General features: G+C 38.4%; 1 protein-coding gene across 2 annotated transcripts in view; it reads left to right on the top strand.

The window, feature by feature from the left end:
• Positions 1–21,953, top strand: part of GALNTL6 (polypeptide N-acetylgalactosaminyltransferase like 6) — a 433,557-nt gene that overhangs the window by 397,251 nt on the left and 14,353 nt on the right. For both annotated transcript variants that reach the window (XM_014883994.2, XM_088163591.1), the window contains exons 8-9: positions 3,301–3,408; positions 16,417–16,638. In XM_014883994.2, the coding sequence (XP_014739480.1) occupies positions 3,301–3,408; positions 16,417–16,638 (330 nt within the window). The remainder of the gene's footprint in view (positions 1–3,300; positions 3,409–16,416; positions 16,639–21,953) is intronic.

The following is a 21,953-nucleotide window of genomic DNA, read 5'->3' as shown; positions in this document are numbered from 1 at the left end:
AAGGTAGTCATCTGTATCTACAGGTTTTTTATCCTTATCCATGCCAGTACGTCTTCCAAATTCTCTTCATTGCTGTTTTCCAAAACACATCTCCAAGTTCATTAATCCCTTTCTTTCTCATGATTATCATCATAATCATTAATTCCCTCTACAGCTGTCAATCTTGGCAGGAAGTAGGGAGTGGAGGAGCATCACCACTTGTCAGTGCAGTTATATTCTATATGAAAGACTGACAAATATGGAATATTGCCAGTTTTCTCAGAATTTTAGAGGTGCTGGTGAGTATTGTTGAAATACCCGCAGTCATCAGGTCCCAGTTTACATGGCACAGTTTTAATATTTCCTGACAGGAAATCCCACTGCACCACCAGTAAATGGTTTTTCAATTTGTGAACTCATTGACTGTAGATTTGCAGTCAGTGATCCCATTTTTCAATATTTTTTTCATTTAGAAGAACATTCTCACTGCATGTAAAAGTTCACAGGAAAATATTGTTCTTTCTCCTTTTCTACAACTGCCAGATCTGTTCTTTTGGCTTATATTTCAAGAGAGTGAAAAATCCCATAAATTTTTTGTATTCCTATTTTCTACAACTTTTTTAGCCCCACTATTGTACTACATTTCTCTGTTTGTAATCCTTCCCTCTTGCACAATATGAAGAGCACCAAGTTGCCACCTTTCCATGAAATACTTTATATTCCTCTTCCACCAAGTTACTGTTTGCATTTTCCCTTCATTTCAATATTTCTCACTGTTGTCTGTCTTGTTACTTACTCTCAGCAGCAGTATATCTCTCAGTTAGTTTTGAATCCTAATCCAAAGTTCATTCAGTACCCTCTAAATCCTTGGCATAATTTGCTGTACATTTATGTTCCTTTTCCCCAGCAACACCTCCTCCACTGCTCAAAAATCATGAGTCTCTTACTACAGTAATTATGACTACAGTGTAGTTTATGGGTTGGACTCTCAGTCTTGCATGCACAGTATTTACATTTTTCAAGTAGTTTTCAGGCTGGGTCACTCACAAACCAAAGAGATAAGGTGGGGGAACCACAGGAGAAGGCAGAATTCAATTTTAAAGACAAAGAAGTAATGTGAAAAGAGAGTGATTCACCCAAAATCCCACAGGAGCTGTGGAACAGAGCCAGAAAATACATCTGTGGCATTTAAACTCCAGTCAGGAACAAAGCCACATAACCACAGCTTAATTTCTTTTAAAGCTTGTGTTAATGCCTGCTTTTTTGCTTTCAACCATCCCTATAAAGTGTTTTGCAACATTCTGTTGGAAGGAGCCATATAAAGATAAATTGTGAGATAGTCTCTAGTTGACACATAAACTACTCTTTTGATCTTTGCAAGCTGGAATTGCATTATTTTAGTTTCATCTTTGTTTTTTATACCTCAGCTGCAGACCAGATTCATTGCTTTTGCAAGAAGGAGACATTAATGATCCTGAGAGTTTCATTGCTTCTTGATATAATTTGGCCAAATGTCCCATACCACCTGAATTTCTTTCATAGTATACTGGAGATCTGTAATACTTAACACAGAAGTCAGTCTCCAATTTCTTGTATTTAGTGCATGTGACATAAAAATGCACATTTTAAAGACAAAGTTGCCAGAATTCATCTTCTCAGGAAAATATAAAAAATGCTTTTAATACCATTCTGAAGCTGAAAGATAAACAGGAACAGCTGCTAAATGTCCTTCGAGGCAGCCCAAGATTCATTTCAATTACCCTGCAAAGCATACCTCAGGTGCAGTACAGCATTTTCAGGTTTTATATCTATCAAATATAAGCCTAACACAGTGTTATTTCCTCCCACTTGTTATTGCCTCAGCATATCTGACTGGGGTTTTGGTTTTTTGGGTTTTTTTAACTGTTATCCTGCTGTTTTAGAGGAAATGCAATATGTCTACTGCAGCTCTCACTGCCTGAGTTAAAGTAATACTGGCCTATATATATATATATATATATATATATATATATATATATAATTTCTGCTTTCTTGTCTTTTAAATTTGGGCTGGGGCTGACCTTTGAGTCACACTGGTATGCTGTCCATTCTTCAAAGGCTAAGAAGCCTTGATTAATCACAGTAATAGTTTGTCTAGACACCTCCATTTAAAAAACAAGAACAAATGGTAAACATAAGTCTGCACTTTCATTGGTGCACTGGATTTTTTGAAGACAGGCACAGAGAGGAAATTCCCGCTTAAAACCAGTACAAATGATGTAGCATATAAAGGAAATATTGTTAGAAAAGGGAATATCATTATTTTAACACTCTTGCTTTTATTTTTTACTATGTTTATGCATGTTTTCCAGTGAATTAGGTGTCGTGAGATGAAACAGGTGAGGATTTCAAGGTTTATTTAAGAGGCAGATTTTTTCAAAAATATTTTTTAAAAGAAAATGATCCTCATATCCACATGGCGTGACTACGTGCAAGATTGCTTTGGGTGGTAATAAGCTATTTTGGCATGGAGGCAGAGCATTCATTTAGGTCTCCATTCCTAATTCACCAGTAAACCTCCTCCCTGAGGAGGACTGTGCTCACTAGGAGAGGAGATGACATGTCCAGAGGCACCTACCCAGAGCTCCTATGCCTTAGTCAATTCTGTGATGGGAGGTAGTAAGCACCAGCTTCCCAAGTAGCTCTCAACTCTACCTGACTGCACATTGGTGTCCATGGAATTTAAGGATAAAGCCCCACTTTCACTGGTTTCAAGATTCCTTAGTGTGATGGGGTGACATTTGCATTACTGTATTTAGGTTTCCTCTGTAATGAGGTTAGATCCTCAAACATTTCATAATCAGGTGGCTAACTGCTAAGGAACTGTAAGGGCTGATACACAAACGATCCATGAGAAGCAGCTACCTAAATCACTTTGTAATTCAGGCCTTCACTCTAACCCCTATTTTCTCCATTCACAGTATGAATAGCACAATCAGGCAGGGGCTGAATTCCAGGATGCAGCAGATAAACCCACTATAACACAAACAGGCAAGCACAATGAAAGTGGCCAAACTTAAACTCCCTTCCAACCCAAACTATTCATTTCTATTTCTATTTATTTTATATTTTTATTTTAAACATACTCTGCTTTTGCACAGTGAGATTCGGGGTAGTAAAGTCGGCCACTTACAGGCATGCCAAGAAGGCCACCATGACTGTGGGAGGGGTCAGCACAGAATGATGTGTTATTTTCACATGCACATTAGTTAAAATGCTTTAATTTTTTGCCTCATTTGTTTCAGGAATCATTCTTTCACTTGCTTTCTGTCTGCTTTCTAGGTGTGGATGTGTGGAGGTGGCATGTATGATGTTCCATGCTCTCGAGTTGGACATATCTACAGAAAGTATGTTCCATATAAAGTCCCTTCTGGAACCAGCCTGGCACGGGTGAGTAATTGGGTTTTGGTGTTTTTCATTTTCATTCATTATCAGTCTCTTCATTCCTTGTGAACCAGTTTCCAGTAAACTATTAAAATGGAAAATGAATGTTTCTTTATTTTTCTGAAATGAGATGTGCAATTACTGCAGTTATTCTGCCTTTCAGAGATAAGATTGCCAAGAATAAAATGGAAGCTTAAAATTACAGGGTTGGACATCTCAGCACAGAAGCATGTTTCATGCTGATTCAAAAGAACCTAGGAATAACCTAAGGCTTGCGGTTCTCAAATTGCACAGTGTTGTCAGTCATAGTTTTTATAAGCAGGACCAATTTAAATGCACATTTTCTTATCAGTCAGCAGAACAGGCAGAATCTCATGGAAGGGATGTTTTCTGAGGCAAAAGGACTGAGTAACAATTATTTGAGCGACCGTCTGATTATTGTATAAAATCTGGTTGTGGAATACAGCCAGCTTGGAGCTGTGAGAGTGAGAAATTACAAGACCTCTAGACATTTCTCAAACACTACAGAACACATTCATGTCCATGAGGGGCTTTTTGCTCAAAAGAAAATGTTCTGTAGATGTTTCTGGAGATGTTCACAGGATGTCAAAAGATGGGAGATGAAGGGCACAGATGTAGCTTCCAGGAAGATACTAGTATTTATTCATGCTTGAGTTTAATCTTTTCAGATTTAGAGGATTTTTTTTATATAAAATGGCATTAATATTAAAGTCTGCATATTGCCATAGGGTAATGCTTTATGAATCATAGTTTTTTCTTAATAATGAAAATGTGGTATGAATAAAAGAATTAATTTCTTGCTTTAAGGGGGAGATATCCTTGGTTTCAGCACTACAGGACCAGGCTTGCTGTACTATCTGCAGCAGAAAAACGAGGCTGCCTGCCTGACAGCTGGCTAGAGAGAAAGAATAATTTGCCTTAACAGGGCATCATTGCAGACACTGTGACACACAAGTAATGGGATTAGTGGTGGGAGCAAAAACTCTATTGCTAAATTGTGAGATTAATATCTTCTCCAAGTGTAGCTCTGTGTCCTGTCAGAGTTGCCCCATCCATTTATGATATTCCCTGCAAAAAATCACACACAACTGGAAATGAGAAATTCAAACCTCAGTCTCTGTTTTCTTCTGTTACAGCACATAGTATCTCATTAGACAATATGCTGCCTCATGCACTACCTGTAGGAGCAAAATACAGTAATTTCTATTTGTACTACTGGCATCTGCAGCACTGAGGGCTTTCATGATGGCACTGGGAATACCTACAACCATTAGGTAGCCACAGCCTGCAGCCTCCCTGTACTATTTATTTTTACTTGATTTCAATGAATCACTCATGAAATATTACTGAAGAACATTTCCAGTTATAAAACTGGTATCTCTGCCCATGCACAGACTGATTACCCTATAACTTGTGGGAAAAGATCTAGTGGTGGCTCTTATCCTTCCATTCAAAAAAAAAAGATAATTTTTTCTGTGTTGTGGCAGTCCAAAACATTATGCTTAGTAAATTTGTGACATCCAGTTACCACTAAAAGAAACTTCGAATTCTCAGATTCACAGCTTCTTTTCAGCACAGTATTCTTTGCATTGCATCAAGGCTAACAAGAACACAAGACCATCTGTTTGGGCTATTTCAACAACTAGCCAAGGAAGAGAATTTTGTCCTCGACCTATCATATTGTGTGTAATTTTAAATCTAAAAATATTCTCTTTTGCTCATCCTCACCAGAAAAAGAAAATCAAGATTAATCAAGATTAATCTTCAGTGTATCAGCCCCAAATGGAGCTGTTAGCCAAAATAATATTAGACAATTATTCACAGAAGTGGCCTGAATAATTCAACTGTCTTAGCATTATCCTCCAAATGTTATATTATCCAAAGATTATAATCTACACTTTATGAGTTTTTTATCTAAAACTTCCTCCTAGTTCAAATATATAATGAATAGCACACTCAAGAATATCTGTAAATATTATCCCCACTGCCAAAAGCAGTACTTTTCACTGCTAAGTAGTTTCCACAAAGTTTTTACTAAATCCTTTTCCACCTTCTGCTTTTAAAGAAGCATGCCAGAGATGCAGTTCACAAAGGAATGAGCCCCAGAAAGCCCAATTCCAATTCTATTAATGATTGCAAGAGGCCTTTGTTAATCAAGGGGGAATTTCCCCTTGTACAGATACTGCATAAAAGGTTGACAAATTTTCCCATCCTATTCCCCAGCACAAGGGAAATAGGGACTGGAATTAGGAAGATAACAGAGCTTCCAGACAAATTCAGGCATAGCCCAAATCATGGCCTGGGTTTCCTTTCGAACTCTTTCAACTAATGTTTAACCTTAAAACATAATCTTTAAAGTGAGCATTTTACCTTCCCTTGGGATTTCACCCCTCTTTATCTTTTAGCAGTGAGTCTCAACACACAGTTTCAGCTACGGAACACTTGATCAGTCTCAGTATCTGTTTTGAGAGCTGTAACCTGGCATGAGGCTCACGTGTGCTTTAAGAACTCAAGAGACCTGTCAAAAACTTCGTTGCACCTCCCCAGCACTATATAACCATTATTGTACCACACACAATAGTATGGATCATGACATAAATTTTCTATCTTATCTGTCACTTAAGATCTGGAAAGCTTATGGATATTGGTTGCTGCCACCTCCCACATAAATTGAAAAGCATACACATATAAAACAGTAATATCGTTTGCTGGTTCAGAGCAAAATTAGAGGAAGCCATAAACATGCATAGTACATTTATAAACATATTCTGACGATCAAATGTAGATAAAAAGACTGAATATTTTGTCTGAAGATGTCTTAAGATATTTCTGCTTGCCAAAAGCAGTGTTTAATTTGCAGGCAATTGCACGTAAAGAAATATTAATAGGCACGCAGATGTCAACACTGATTCCACTTTAGAACCCGGAAGTACCACATAATTATTCATTCATTCCAAACCTGTCAATCTCTGCACAAAACTGCAGTAAATAATAACTAATTTTGCCTGTTTGTTTTAGGTAATGCATGTTTAGAAAGCAAACCCCCAGATCCTAAAAACTGCTGAATTGTTTTACTGGATTATTTTAGTTGTTTTTTGTATTTCTGATTGTTGCTTCCCTTTTAACAATTCTAGCTAAGCTATTTAGTTTTAGCCAGTTACCTACAAAATTAGACTTCAGAATATTCTTAGCATTTTCTTCTAGGTGTATCTCAATTTATTATTTATTTTCTTTAGTTTTCTATTGCTTTTTGGGTGGGTTTTTTTCTGTTTGTGGTTCTATACAAGCTGTAAGAAATATATCAATAAAATCTCACCGTTGCATAGGATATGCAGAGATGAACTAAGTTTCAAAATATATCCACAGATTTTTTTTTCTTGCAGGTATTTTACACAGCATTTTAGAATTAATCACAGAATGTTAGCACAGAAAGCCTTTTTGAAGGGAAGGGCAATCCCACTGGAATTGAAATTGAATGCTAACCCAGCGGGGTAGTGAATCCTAACCTTAAACTGAATTCCTCCCTGCCTGCCAGGATATGAGATTCCCACAGCACAGTGATCGATGATTGTCTGACACATCAGGCACAAGCACAATGACATTTCTCTCATTACATGGTGTAGCTGAATTGGAACTTGCATGAGTTTGGGTTTAAGAATTCAACTGGTAAAGGTGGGCTCAGATTCCCATCTGAGCTATTGTCTCAGCCTTTTTTGCATGGCTTCAAAAGAGGTCTTCAAAGAAAATTATTGTAACTGTATCATCTGGTGCTCTGGCCACATTTGCAATTTTTTCAGAGCTTTCTTTAATATAGTGACAGTTTGGTCTATTTTTTTTCCTGCAAACTGCAAACAATATTTGGGAGTTTCTTAAAGTGGTCCATGAACATTTTATATTCTTTTTCCAGGCAGATTAAAGAATCAGAACAATTAGTTAGGTGATGGCTACATTGACTGGAGTGCAAATGGTTAGGTGTGGCATGCTGTTCAGGGAACACTGCTGGCACTTCTGGAATCACATCTGTAGCACAAAAGACTGTAGCAAAGTCAGCTATGATTCAGCCACCACAGTAAGCAGGTGCAGTGTCAGCTTGGAACAGGCACATTATTTAGGAATCAAGGAAGAATCACCTTCTTAGAACAGCACTGCTATAATATATGATAACTGTGATTATTACATAATACAGCTGTTGTGCTTCCATTGTAATATTTTTCATTACGGGATTTATAAATTCATCATTAAAATTAATTAAACTAAGATCTCAAACAGAGTACTTACCAAAGAAAATATTTAAATTATTATCCTTGACTTTGACAAGGTTTTTGACACAATCTCACACAATATCCTCATAGGCAAACTTAAGGAGATGGTTAGATGAGTGGACAGTGAGGTGGATAGAGGACTGGCTCTATGAGGAAGAATGGCAGATCCCAGAGGGTTGTAATCAGTGGCACAGGGTCTAGTTGGAGGCCTGTCACTGGGCCCAGTACTATTTAACTTATTCATTCATTCAAAATTACTGTAATGAAGGGGCAGAGGCCTCCTCAGCAAGTTGGCTGATGACACAAAGCTGGGAGGAGTGGCCAGTACCCCAGAGTGCTGTGCAGCCCTTCAGAGAGACCTCGAAAGGCTGGAGAGATGGGCAGAGAGGAACCAGCTGGAATTCAACAAAGGCACTGCAGGGTCCTGCAGCTGGGGAGGGAATAACCCCAGGCACCAGACAGGCTGAGGCTGATCTGCTGGGAAGCAGCTTGTGGAGAAGGACATGGGGATCCTGATGGACACCAAGCTGCCCATGAGCCAGCAGTGTGACCTTGTGGCCAAGAGGCCAATGGTGACCTGGGGTGCTTTAGGAAGAACATTCCAGCAGGGCAAGAGAGGTGATCCTGCACCTCTGCCCAGCCCTGGTGAGGACAGATCTGGAGTGCTGTGCCCAGTTCTGGGCTCCTCAGAACAAGAGAGACATGGAGCTCCTGCAGAGAGCAATAAAGATGATTAACTGGAGCTTCTCTTTCATGAGGAAAAGCTGAGGGAGCTGGGCCTGTTCAGCCTGGAGAAGGAGCAACTGAGAGGGGACCTCATTGATATCTGTCAGTATCTGATGGGAGGATGGAGCCAGGCTCTGCTCAGTGGTGCCAAACAATGGGACAAGAGGCAGAAACTGATGCACAGGAAATTCCACCTGAACATGAGGAAGAACTTCTTTACTGTGTGAGTGACTGAGCACCAGAACAGGTTGTCCAGGAAGGCTGTAGTCTCCCTTACTGGAGATGCTCAAGAACCATCTGGACACAATCCTGTGCCATGTACTCTAGCATGACCCTGCTTGAGCAGGGAGGCTGGACCAGATTATCCACTTAGGTCCCTGCCAGCATTACCCATTCTGTGATTCTTTGATCTTCTAATCCTTGAATACAAAAAAGGCAAAGTAATTTTTTGTGGTGGTTTTTTTTATGTTTTTGCCAATCTGAAGAGAAATTTTGCTTTTAAGTTAATGAATACAACGAGATAGAGATCTTAGCTATCCAAAAAGATCACGAAGAAGATGGAGAAGTAGATATTCTTGGACAGTAAGTACATGAAAGTGGTGGTAGCTACTTGTCAGGATTTACTCCATAGGCTAGTACTGGAACCCAAGTTACAAGGCTAAATAAATCTGTTTGGAATTAAACCCCTGAACTATTCCTGGCTCAGCTGCAGGGATGGGCTGTGTTCTCTATGGGTCTGTAACACAAGCATGGCAGCAGCCAGGAGATTTGTGGAGATGTTCTGGTAGTGCCACTCTGTGTTCCACAGCTCCCTCACAGCCACAGAGCTGGGGACAGGTAGCATCCTCACTAGGACAGGAAACACCCCTGCCCCCAAACTCTGTGGGTTGGCCTCATGTGAGCAGGAAGTATAGATTTTCCAATGCATGGATCTTAAATTTTTATTTCTGTGTACCGGTGGAGATGCAAACATTTATAGAGAGAATGAAATCCTGTTTGTTTTCAGATGACGTCTGTGGAATTTTAGTTCCAGGTATTTGCAGACTACTGGCTGAAAATAAATAGGCTCTTGCCTCTCTGCCAGCTGTGCTAACTCATAAAAGATTTATTTATATACTGCACCAGCTTTGTCACCTAGTTAGAATACTGTCTTCCATGCAGATGCATTTCTTTTATGCCCACAGACATCTCTTTATTTGGTTGGGTTTTGCTGGTTCTTGGGGTTTTTTATATAAATATTTCTGATATGAAACCCAGTTAAATTTTAAACACAGTTATGTGTAACGAACCAAAATAAGATACCCAAGAAGGGGAAATATTGACAAACAGTAGAACTGTGTAAATTAACAGGGAGTTAGGGGAGAAGGGGAAAGGTATGAAAGCTCCCATTGAGGCTTAACTGATGTGGGCAGGTTAAAGTATTGAAACCTGAACATCACAAGACTGTGGTTAATGTTCAGGAAGTGTTTTATTTTATTTCTGCTGTAAAAATACACAGAAATGGTAAACATTGTATTCTGACTCTGATGGATGCACAAAACTGAGGGTATTGTTTTTGTCCTTGTGAAAAGTGGAGTTTTGTACCCTGCTGCTTCGGGCATATTAATCCGTACTTGTTGGATGAGCTCCTCTAGTCATACTTCGTTCTCTTCTCTGTGATGATTCATTGTAACATTATGCTACCCATATTCCAGAGGAACATGGAGTTGTCTTGACTGGATAGATCCCAATGCACTTTTAAAATACATTTTGTGTAAAACAAACTGTATATTATATTATTTCCAGCCAAGTGAAATACAGCTGCTTTACAGGTAAACAGGGCACTCATTTTGGAGTCACAACAATACTGTGCTTCACAAAACAAAAAGAAAAATTTAAATTAGTAAGATGATGTAGGTGAGGTGAAAATAATCCCACTCGAAGATTAATATGTCAGTTGTTGCCAAGATCGTTGTGTTATTCTTGGCAAGTAAACAGTAATATTCCCTCTTACATTTCACAACCAAAATACAGTCAGGCCTCAGCCATGCTGTGGTGATTTGTATTTGACTGGCATAATTGAAAGTGATTTTGATGTCCTGGCTCATGTGACAAATACCAGCTGGTGACATCCAGCTTCCTGGAAAATGTTCAGATTAAATGCAGGACAGTAGGATCTCATTACAGGTTTCAAATGTTCCAGCTTAATATTGACAAAATTAAAAATGATTGAGGTCAGGGTCAGTTTCATGCAGTGAGATAGGCAGAAAGGCAGAAAAAACAGGTTATGCAGGTGAAATGAAACAAACAATAGAACCATTGTGCTCCTTCAGTGACACTTAATAAAAATCTTTAGAACATATGGAGAAACTAAAAACAGGAACTGCATTTTTATATTAGTCCAAATGCTGCATCTAAAATGTTAATTGGATAAGATGCACCTAGAGGATGGAGGTGTGCTAGTTTTCAGTATAGCTCAGGAGCTCTCCTACAAGTGCTATCATCTCAAGCCAGCACACCAGCCACAGTGACAAAATGAGGAACTACCCCTCTCATATTAGGACTGATCCAGTTAAACTTTGCTTAAAGCTGGTATTTATGGACCTGTCCTTTACCATGTCCCTGTCTCACTCTGCTATTCCATTCTCAGGGCCAGTGTCTGCTTTTTTCTCACCGAGTAATATCACATCTCTTGAAAATGACAGGTGATCTTGCACACTTAAAAATGGGTTAGTCACTTGATTACGGAGATGTATCTACCCTAATCACTGAACAAAATGCCTCATGAAAAATTATCTTTTTTCAAGTGCAGGAGTCCTCATTTGTCCCTCTGTTTTTCCAGTCAAGTTGATTTAAACTCCCATATTGAAGTCTGCTCTGCTGGCTTTGGCTGAGATAGAGTTAATTTTCTTGAGAGTAGTTAGTATGGGGCTGTGTTTTGCATTAGTGCTGGAAACTGTTATCAATGTACAGATATTTTCCTGATTGCTGAGCAGGACTTGCACTGGGTCAAGGCCTTTTCTGCTCCTCCCACCACCCTCCCAGCAAGCAGGGTGAGCAAGTGGGAAGAGACACAGCCAGGACAGCTGATCCCAATTGACAACAGGGACATTCCAGACCACGTGGCATCAGGCTAGTATATAAAGTTAAGGAGGAAGGGGTGGGGGGGTGTGTTTAGAGTGGTAGTGTTTGTCCTGCCAAGTCACCATTAGGTATGATGGAGCCCTGCTTTCCTGGAATGGCAGAACACCTTCATGCCCATGGGGAGAGGTGAATGGCTTTGCTTGTGTGCACAGTTTTTCCTTTCTGTGTTAAATTGTCTTTATCTCAACTCTTGAGTTTCCTCACCTTCACTCTTCAGATTCTCTCTCTCAGCCCTTTAAGAGGGACTGAGTAAGTGGCTGTCACCAAGCAATTCCTAAGCACCTAAGTGGTGCTTACTTTTCAGCTGAGGTTAAACTGTGACATCCCTGTATCAGTGACATTGTATCTTACTGTCTTGTAGACTATTATTGAGTAAAAATACAAAGCAAAATCACAGACTTAAATGTGTGAGTTCATATCAACTTAAATAAAACTTGTCTAAATGTAAGCCCAGTGGTAAAGAATTTACCAGAGAGTAAAATTGTAACAGTGATTAAAATTATATCAAGAATGCATAAATGAGCAACTGGTGACAGCTGGGGACTCAGTGTGGTTGCTGTCACTGTTGTATTCATCTCACAGTTTCTTTGTGATAGCTCTTAAAACCTAGCATATAGAAATACACATCTACTGAAATACCACTGGGCCGTATTTATTCTCATACAGAAATTTTTCACTGAAAATAACATAAAAGAGAACAAATTGTTATTGGTCTTCTTGGATAGGTCCTAAGAAACTCCTTAGATGTCCACTCAGAGTCCCTATGACTTCTTTATTTTGTGTGTCAACTCGTGTAACTAATTAATAATTAATTGATCTTCATTTGATTGTTTTTATTTAATTTTTTCCTTTTTTTCTTCCTATTAAGAGTAACCAATCTGGACATCTGTAGCCTTGCAATGAATTTGTCAACCAAGCTAAGCCACGCCATTTTCAGCTGTAGAAACATGTTGTCAAGCATTGGAACAGGCTGCCCGGGGAAGTGGTTGAGTCACCGTCCCTGGAGGTATTTAAAAGACATGTAGATGTGACACTTAGGGACATGGTTTAGTGGTGGACTTGGCAGTGCTGGGTTAACAGCTGGACTCAATGATCTTTGAGGTCAGTTCAAATCTAAATGATTCTGTGATTCTATTTTTCATTTTTTCCTTTCCACATGCATTTACATGAGAGCAAGAGTGATCTACCACGAAGATATGCTAAAACTAGTTCTTCCTATAGTGATATTTGATGCCATGTGAGAAACTGGCATTTAAAGGAGTTTTCTCTAGAAGATTATATAAATAGTAACAGGAGACAGAAATCAAGAAGATTCAAATCTAATTCCTGTTGACTCTAAATTATTTGAAGATTATTTTCACTGTGAAACTTGACTGTCTCATGATGATTAAAATTAAATGAGTGCTTAAATGATGCTGTAAGACATTCACAAAATGTGACCTAATCTTGCAGGCTCTTGAAGTTCTTTTACATGCAAGTTCTGTGGCAGTGTACACAGACAGAGTAAAATCATATCAAACTGCTTAAAGCCTGTTTTACAGTGAAACTCTGCCAAGATTGGGTAGCTATTCAAAACCATTCCCACTTGTGGGGCCTATATGACATGCTCAGATTGTATCTAGCCTCACCTAAGGGTCAGGCAAGGAGGAACGACCATTCTCCTTCCTCCATCCACTATGTCACACATCCACCCAGATTATGGAATGGCAACTCTGGAAGACTTGTAAAGGACTTGAAATCACATCCTTATCTTGAAGTAAGTCATTTGATTGGTAGGCCTAAATTGATCAGAGATGAGGGTTCTCATTTTGGTTGTACTCCTCATATAGGAGTAAAAGTAAAAAATGAGTAAAAGCCCAGCAGTTCCTTGCCATAATTTGCAGAGAGAGTTGTGATCCTAAGAGGTTGTCTGCAGTTTATCATGCTGCTAGACAGCCACAGAGTGGGGATTTTCAGCTTATAAATTCACCCATCTCATCTTGGACAGCCTGTATTTTTGCTCCAGGAACGTGCTGGGTTAGAGCATTCTGAATAAGAATGTAAATGATTGTCTTTTCTGTGTAAGGTTGTACCAAACCAGCTTTCAGTACAGCAGCTCTTCCTGACTGCATTCAATTCAATTCAATTCAATTCAAGTATGGGGGGTTTTACTACTAGTCTGGACACATTTATGTTAAAAGGAAGTATGGTGATTTCTGAGTGGTAATAAGGATAAGAAATGCTAACCCGGGCTAACTGAGGTCAAGAAATCTCTTTAAAACTAAATTGTTTAGATGCTGAGTGCTTGCTTGATGCAGAAACAGCTTCTCACTAACCCAGAACACAGTGTTCTTTTTGGTCATGTTCATAAGTAGTATGGAAATTTAGAGCTAGCAAATCAAGAGTTTGTATTTTTTAAAACAAACCTTTTGAAATTCAAAGGCTGCCTCATAAGGGTTTGGCTTATAACATCAATATATAAACATAGTAAGAATAATATATAAGTTCATTACAGGCGATTTTTAGCATATGATGAGAAGAACGGTCTTGGAAGACAGGGAAACAAAGTTTTAAATAGATTTGTCTGAAGTGGCCTACCTGATACTTGGGGAATGGTGGGAAGAACTGATTTTTTTTTAATTCAGTGTGTGGTGGGTTTACACACACACACACACACACACACACACACACAAAAAAAAAATCCAAACAGTTATAAAGATGTTATTGGAAAACAAAAAGGTTTTGACTGGTGAATTAGAATTTTGAGTTAGTGACCAGGTATAATATCAAGATTTTTGTTGAACTTATATTTTATCAGTAACAATCATGTAAAGCAGAATGCAGTCCTTTTAGTGCAGCCAAGTAACTAAAGAAAAAAGTCCATCAGAGACTACTCTTAATATTGGTGGGGTGCTGCAAGACTTAACTAGAATTTTTCTATCCTAAGAGAATTTTTTTTTTACTTTCACTGTATGGCTCTTTTTATAGTATGGTTTTTAAATATGAAAATAGCCTATTAGATGAAGTGATTGCAAAAAAACATTTTATAGAACAATCCTAAATTGCATTTGCATTGTAGCAAACAAGGTATGCAGCATTGCAGTGAAAGATATGCTAGGAATCACATATATTTTCATTATTCTGGCTTTTTGGTTAATGTTCCTAATCATTTTTTTTCCATCATATACAAAATACCATCACATATTATTTTTACTTATCAGAAAATTTTCTGCCAGAAAGGTGAGATTCTCATTTAGATGAGGCTCTTGATTTTTTTCTGTTTTTCTGTGTCCTACCCAGTTCCTATTCTTGAATTCTAATTTCTTGTAAAGTTATTTAAGTCTTCATGAAATTACAACACAAGTCAAATTTATGTGGGGTACAAGCCATTTTTTAATAGGGATATGAGTGTTGTTAATTCTTACACTGCTTTAATGTTGCTTGCTTTATCCCTGCAGGTTTAACGTATTTGCTTCACAGAGAGAAAGCACATAAAAACTTATCTTGCAGTGTCAGCTAAAAGTACTTCCTTTGTTCTGTGTCTTGCTGTCTTTGTATTCAGATAAGCCTTATTAGTTCAGAGACATTTAGTTTATGTGGATTAATAAAATTCAGGAAAAGAATTTTCCAGTTAATCTAGAAGGCAAGTCAGACTATGAATCCGACTTACTTAGATGCAGAGGATGTTCTGAAAAGAAACGTTACCTTATGTTGATGATAATCAGATCTGTGTCGTCCTCCAGCTTATTACAGCGTGAATCTCAGCATTTTGTAGTTAACGTTCTATAAAAAGAATATTATACAACTTGATTATCGTGTTTTTACAAACAAAGCAATAAGAGCACCCTAGTGCCTCAAAGTTATGCAGAGAGATGTTGCTTTGTTGGTGGGATAAAAGGTTATTGGGCAGCTGTGGCAGAATAGACCAAGCCCATGCTCCACTACAACATCTGCATATAAATTTGTGTGGAATGAGTTGCAGGAGGAATTTTAAAAGCAAACAAAAATACAGAAAAAAATGCCCCCTTCTTGGTGGTAAATAACAATAAAATAGATCTCTTCAGTCTACCCAGAATTTTTCTTTGCAACAGTGTTTGTTTTGTTTTATAATTTGAGGCAGCTAATTTAATTAATTATAATTTGAATTTATTCAAATTATTTATGCAGCAAAATAGGTGATTCTGTTTCCTAAAAAATGCCAACAAAAATAAACTTTGTGGAACACAGCCAGAACTAGGCATTGTGGAACCTAAATAGCCGTAGATATGTTCATAGGATGAGTGAGTGCAGAAAGGCACAGGTTGTTGTGGCTCCTGTCCCAGGAGGTCTTTTTTTTCAGACCAACTCCCCTTCAAGGTGTTTGCCCCCAGACATTCACTTGTAAGATCTGACCCTAAAATTTAGGTAGGAATTGCTTGGTGACTAAGCAGTATCATGACAGGCTGAAATTCAGATGCCTTTCAAATGCAAAGTGAAATACATCAGAAGGAAGAATTTGAGCCATTCTTCTATATTAGCTGGTCTGAATTAACAGGGAAAAAAAAGGGAGCAATGTAAGCAGCAGAAAGGAAATTTGTATTCAACATCCATCATTAAGCAAAAACCCATATGAAGAATATGCATAAAGAATGTGAAGGAAAATAAGATGTTCAACAGACAGAAGACTGTCTCTCACAGAACCAGCAGGAAAGCAGGGTGCTTAATACTCTGTAGTGTTTCCTCAACACTATAATGAAGATAGCACACAGTTACTGGAACTTTTTCAGGTTTTAAGACAGAAATGAGACCAGCTAAGCTTAAAAATTGTGTGGAATTCTGATTTTTTTGTTTTGTTTTGTTTAAAATTTCCCTGTTACGAATATCATTCACTCAAAACATGAAGAAATTTTTTTGTGCCCCACAGAACCTGAAGCGAGTGGCTGAGACGTGGATGGATGAGTTTGCAGAGTACATTTACCAGCGACGGCCCGAGTACAGACATCTCTCGACTGGTGACATCTCTGCCCAGAAGGAGCTGCGCAAGCACCTCAAGTGTAAAGATTTCAAGTGGTTCATGGCTGCAGTGGCTTGGGATGTCCCCAAATATTACCCTCCTGTGGAGCCTCCACCTGCTGCCTGGGGGGAGGTGAGGAACAGATCGAATTTAAATGAATCTAACATTTAAGATTGTGGGAAATTAAAATTATTAAATCAGAGTCAACCTGATGGTAAGTAGTGGTGTTATTAAGGAAGTCCACAGTGGTTGAAACAATCCCTGAACTATCCATTAAAATGAGAAACTGTCATGTCTTAGACCTATCACTGTTGCTTTTGTAACTCATTACATTTTTGTGTGTACAGGGCATATGATTTATGCACAATGAGGACAAGAATGAAGGAAAAAGTATGTAGCACTCATTACTGCATGTCACAGAAGATTTTAGATTCAGAGAATCACCTTAGTAAAAAGGAGATCTGAAGTCATTGCTTGGGGTTTTTTTGCATATCTACTGGTATACCTCCTCCTGTCCTTACAAGGACAATTGTGTGCAGATGGAGTTAGGTTTGCTCTCATGTGAAATGTGGCAAGCAAGGCCTGGATACTTTGCTTTTAAAATGACTGATTTTGCTCAGCTGTTCTCTACATTCTGTAGATGCTGTCATGACTGAGTAGTAGTAGCAGACAAATACAATTTATCCATTGATGGATGAGGGGAGGGAGAGACCACAAAAGAAAAGCCAATATCTGAACATCACTCCAGAGCAGGGGCTGAGCAAACAGCACATCTCTACCTGTGATCAAAGATATTCTGCATTCAGACCTCTCTGAAGAGCAGAGCTGTAGCAAACCTTGCTTTGACAGTTTGTTTTGTGCAGAAGAAATGAGAACACAAGGAGTGCCAGGAAAGGAAATTACTTGCTTAGTTGCACTGAAAAATTGCTGTGGCCTTTGCCCACAAGAACTACAGCAGCTTCATTCCATGGGTAGGTTGCGTGCAAAGAGGGCTTTTTCCTTTCAGTTCATTAAGATAGATAAAGAAGGCCTCACTCTTCCAGTGTATTGAGCTACTTAAAAAAAAACAAAAAACATAGGAATATCTGTACTGTGAGTTCTAGCCTTCTCTGATTTTCTGGGAGATGTTCTTGGGGCTGTCAGAAGATTAACTTTTATATTTGAAACCAGAGGATGAAGTTGAAACTTTGGGTAAGATCAGACAAAACTCTGCATATTCCCAGTGGTCCAGACTGGGACAAATTCTCCAGAATTTCTTTTTAGAAAGGCAAATTACCTCATAGTGAGATTTTAAAAATAACTTTCTCTGGTACTAGCAATCCTTAATTCTTCTCCATCATAAGGTATCAGTTACAGATGTTCAAAAAAATTCCAATTTATAAGTGTTGTATATAAACAGTTTATATCTATTTCCTACTTCTTGGCAGTAATTAATTCCTTTCTTGTTAAAGTTTCTTCTTTTTCGTCCTGCTGCACACTCTTTATGAGATTAATGTGTACTGAGAAGTAAGGAATTTATCAGTAGAAGTCAGTCTGGATCAGATTGCTGTGACTGCTGCTATGATTTTCCTTCACCATCTTTTACATGTATACACGGGTGTCCTTGGAGGACTGTGATCAGGAGATGTGTAACTTCTCTGGCCAGCTGGACAATTCTTAACTCAGTTAAGAGGGTCTAAGAGGAGGAGCTTGTGATCCAGATATTCATTCTTTTCACAGCAATATTAATATAATCTCTGCATAAACCCAAGTATTTTTAACAGTAAATCAAAATCATATCGATGATGTGAAATCTGTGCCTTAAAAGTATTTACTGAGTTCTTAGGAAGGACATGAAGACCAAAGATTTTCCTTTTTGTCTCAAACATACTTTCTCTAAATAACAGGAAGAGAACTTTCAGCCCTACTTCTCTTGTTTTTCCTGAGACTGCCACATTCCTGTGCAGTTTTAATTAATTTGTTGGCACTTGCAAGGACCTTGAAAAACCTTGAAGGTCAATGGCCGTGAGAAGCTGAAAGAGGGAAGCAGATTGTAATGTTACTATTTTGTAAGAATCCTGGAGCTCTAGAAACCTTGTTGATTATACACACCTTGCGTCTGTGCCAACACTGTCATTTAGTACCCTCTCTGCTTCCATTCGGAAATACTTTACATCTGCTTGCCTATGCCAGTCTGAGAAAGAGTAAACAAGGAAGTACGCAGACAAGTTTGGCTCTAATGTTTGATATTGAGTTAGTAAAAGCATGTGGTGTGAAAACAGAAGTCTCATAAATACCCTCTGCTCAGCTCCTCTTTTTTTGCAAGCACATTTATTTAAGATCTGATTTTTACATTTCTTGAAAAAATCTGTTTATGACAGAAAAGGACATTTAGAAAACAAAAAACAATCTTTTTTCCTGCACTTGTCATGGCCTTATCTCTTACGTGTGTTTGTGCCTTTTGTCCTTGTAGCTGGCAGGGTGTACATACCCTTGATAATCTGTTCTGCCTTGTAGCATCTGAAATATGTGCAGTAAAGCAATGTAACAGCAAATCCAGACAGATTAGGTTAGTGAGACTGTCAGTTCTGTGTTTGAGTGAGGTATCTGTACTCTTTTCCACGGTGGAAAAGAGGAAAGTTTTCAATTAGGTTTTGTTCTTACTCTTTTGAATATACTGGGAAGTCTGCTAGCAGTTGAAAACAGAAATACGTGTTCTTTCTAAGACAGAATAATATATTTGTAATATGTATTTGAAGTCCTACTACCTAAAACAATAGGTGTGAATTGGACACAAGGTGTTTTCTTGGAAGTACTCATGAATCTACAAGCTGTGATCCAGCATGAATATATTGTGCAGATATCACAGCTTCCAATATCTTTGAAAACAGGTTTTACATTAAATCAATCATATGTCAGGCATTGCCATTTATTCTAGATTTCATGAGTTCTATAGTCAAGGTGATGGAAAAAAAAAGTTGTTTTACTCAGTCAAAAGAGAATTATTTAATCTTGGCTTCACTTGCTGTTACATGAACTTCAGTAATTTAATGAGGAAGTCTCTCAGTCACTGCAGCAGTGCTAAGCTGTAGAACCTGAAAGTACTCCTTTCTCAGCCCCAAACTCATGGATTTTACAGAACCATTTTACAGCACTGACATGAAATGTCGCACATAAAGTCAAGTGGCACATTTGAAAAAAGAAGAAAGTCTAAGAACTCACTAACTTCTCTTTTGGTTATTTTTCTTTTTTTTAAATGTGTCATCCTCTTATCCTTAATGAGTCAATCTGAGCCCAGCAAGTGTCACACATCTGTTATACAAAAGTGATATAACCCCACCCTGCACAGACCAAGTACTGCACAGCTGGACTGTTCAAATTCTTTTATCAGGATCAATGTCACACTGAATAAGAGTCCTGTGTTTCTTCAGTAAGGTTTTTGGTAGTGCTTGACTTCTTTACCTTTGACTTTTTCTGTTTTATGGCTCACACATAGGATAAATACTTCTAAAATGACTGTGTATCAGTTGAGAGGAGACATGGTTCATTTTTCCATATTTGATCCATAGACATCGATGGCCCTAGGACTATCTGAGAATGCAGTGCACTACAACTGGCTCTAAGTGCTGCTCAGACAAAAAAAAAGTAACATAAATGAATATTGCTAATATCTTCTAAGAGTTAAAGTTTTTTTCATATTTAAGGCATTAAATCAGATATAGGGAGAGTATTATATAAGCTGATAGCACAAAGTGCTTCTGTTGTTGCTGTATCCCAAAGGATTGTCCTGACGCCTTCTCTGCAGTCATTGTTCACAGATGACCATATTGGGCATACAGTTGTCTTTAGACTGCTACACTTTCCCTCTTTCTGCTTTTGGCATGGACAGTTTCATGCCATGATGAGCATGCTGGGCAGCTCCCAGAAACCAGTGTGAGTTTGGCTGTCCCGCTCCAGGTCACCGCTCCCTGGCTCCATGAAGGCTGAAGTGTACCTGGGTGACAGCCTGGCTGCAGTGCAGGCAGGGCAAGGCTGCGGGAGCCAGGACATCAGCTACTACCTCAACAGCAAGTCTTGCAGGAGCTCATATGCCTGGGAAAAGTTGTAGAGTTTTAGAATTATCTAAGTGCTGGGCTCTAGGAAGCTGTATTCTCTATGTTTCTATACCTCATCTGCTCTCTGTAAGGACTACAGTGCCCATATTGAGTTAGGATGGTATTTCAAGAACTGAATATGTATAATGACTTACAGATAGCATCCTGTCCTCTTGTCAGAATTTGTTTAATTCTGAAACAGCCTTTAATATCACCACTAACCATCCTTGTAAGTCCATACATCAAAGTCCTTGGAAGCATGATTTTCCTGTACACTTATCTGTCTGTACAAATGGTGGCCTTTAAGGCTGATCAAAAAAGTTTTGTATGTAGCAACTCAATGCCATACCTGCATGGCCGATAAAATCTGTGTCCTTTTCATCCCTGGTCTTACAATTGCACAAATAGGAATGTTGGAAATATGTTAGGATCACTATCTATTTTGTTTCTAGTTGTAACTCATAACCTCAAAGATCCTAAATCCATTGTGCTGTGTGACTGGAGACAAGGCAGTTCAAAAGCATATTGGTGTATAAATGAGAAAAAAAAAAAAAAAGAAGCCCTGTCTTTCTGCTTTCCTTTCTTTGTCTATGGAAGCATCTTGGGGGTTTGCAGGCTGTGTGGTGTTGACACTTGGCAGAATATTCCCTGTGGCTCTGGCACGATGGCTCAGTCCAGTTTCTAGCAATTGCCAAGGCCACACAGTAACACCAGAGAACAAAAGCACAGACTTGATTGAAATGCCATATTACAAAAAGAAAATAAAAAACAAATCATGACCCCTCTGCAGCTGAAAGGATGAAACAAAAAAAAGGATGAGCTAACATGTAAGCTGCAAAAAAACAGAGGAAAAACTAACTCAAGCAAGCCTTTCAAGAGCAGAGGGAAGAAGAGAGGAAATACAGACTGTGAGACAGATTCTAGCAGTGAAGGAACTAAATGTAACTTCAGCTCAAGCCTTTTCCAGAAATGAACTGAACACATTTAGTGCACAGTCCAAATGACAGAGACTGGGATGGAGTGATGCCATCAAGACAAAATTATGAAAGCCTTTTAATGCAATAAGCATTAATTGGATGTGGAGTGTATTCACTGTCATTTTAGAATTCTGAATCACATAAATATACCCAATTATTAATGACAATTGTTAGCAGTTCCATTTTAATTAACTTGCATGCTGTAAGAACTGAACTGATGTATCATTTAATTTTCTGTTAGACCAGAAATCTTTATCTATACAATGGAAATTTAAGTGCATTGAGAAATGATTGAACATTCTCAAAAAAAATTATACTTGGAGAAGGTATTTCACATGAAACTTTAAAAATATGACATTAAATTCTATTCCCCTCATTATTCTTTCATGCCTCTTTT

The sequence above is a fragment of the Sturnus vulgaris genome, chromosome 4 (genome assembly GCF_052056855.1).
Source record: "Sturnus vulgaris isolate bStuVul1 chromosome 4, bStuVul1.hap1, whole genome shotgun sequence".
NCBI classification, from domain to species: domain Eukaryota; kingdom Metazoa; phylum Chordata; class Aves; order Passeriformes; family Sturnidae; genus Sturnus; species Sturnus vulgaris.
Note: the sequence above shows the minus strand (reverse complement) of the source record. Positions and strands in the feature narration are given on the sequence as shown.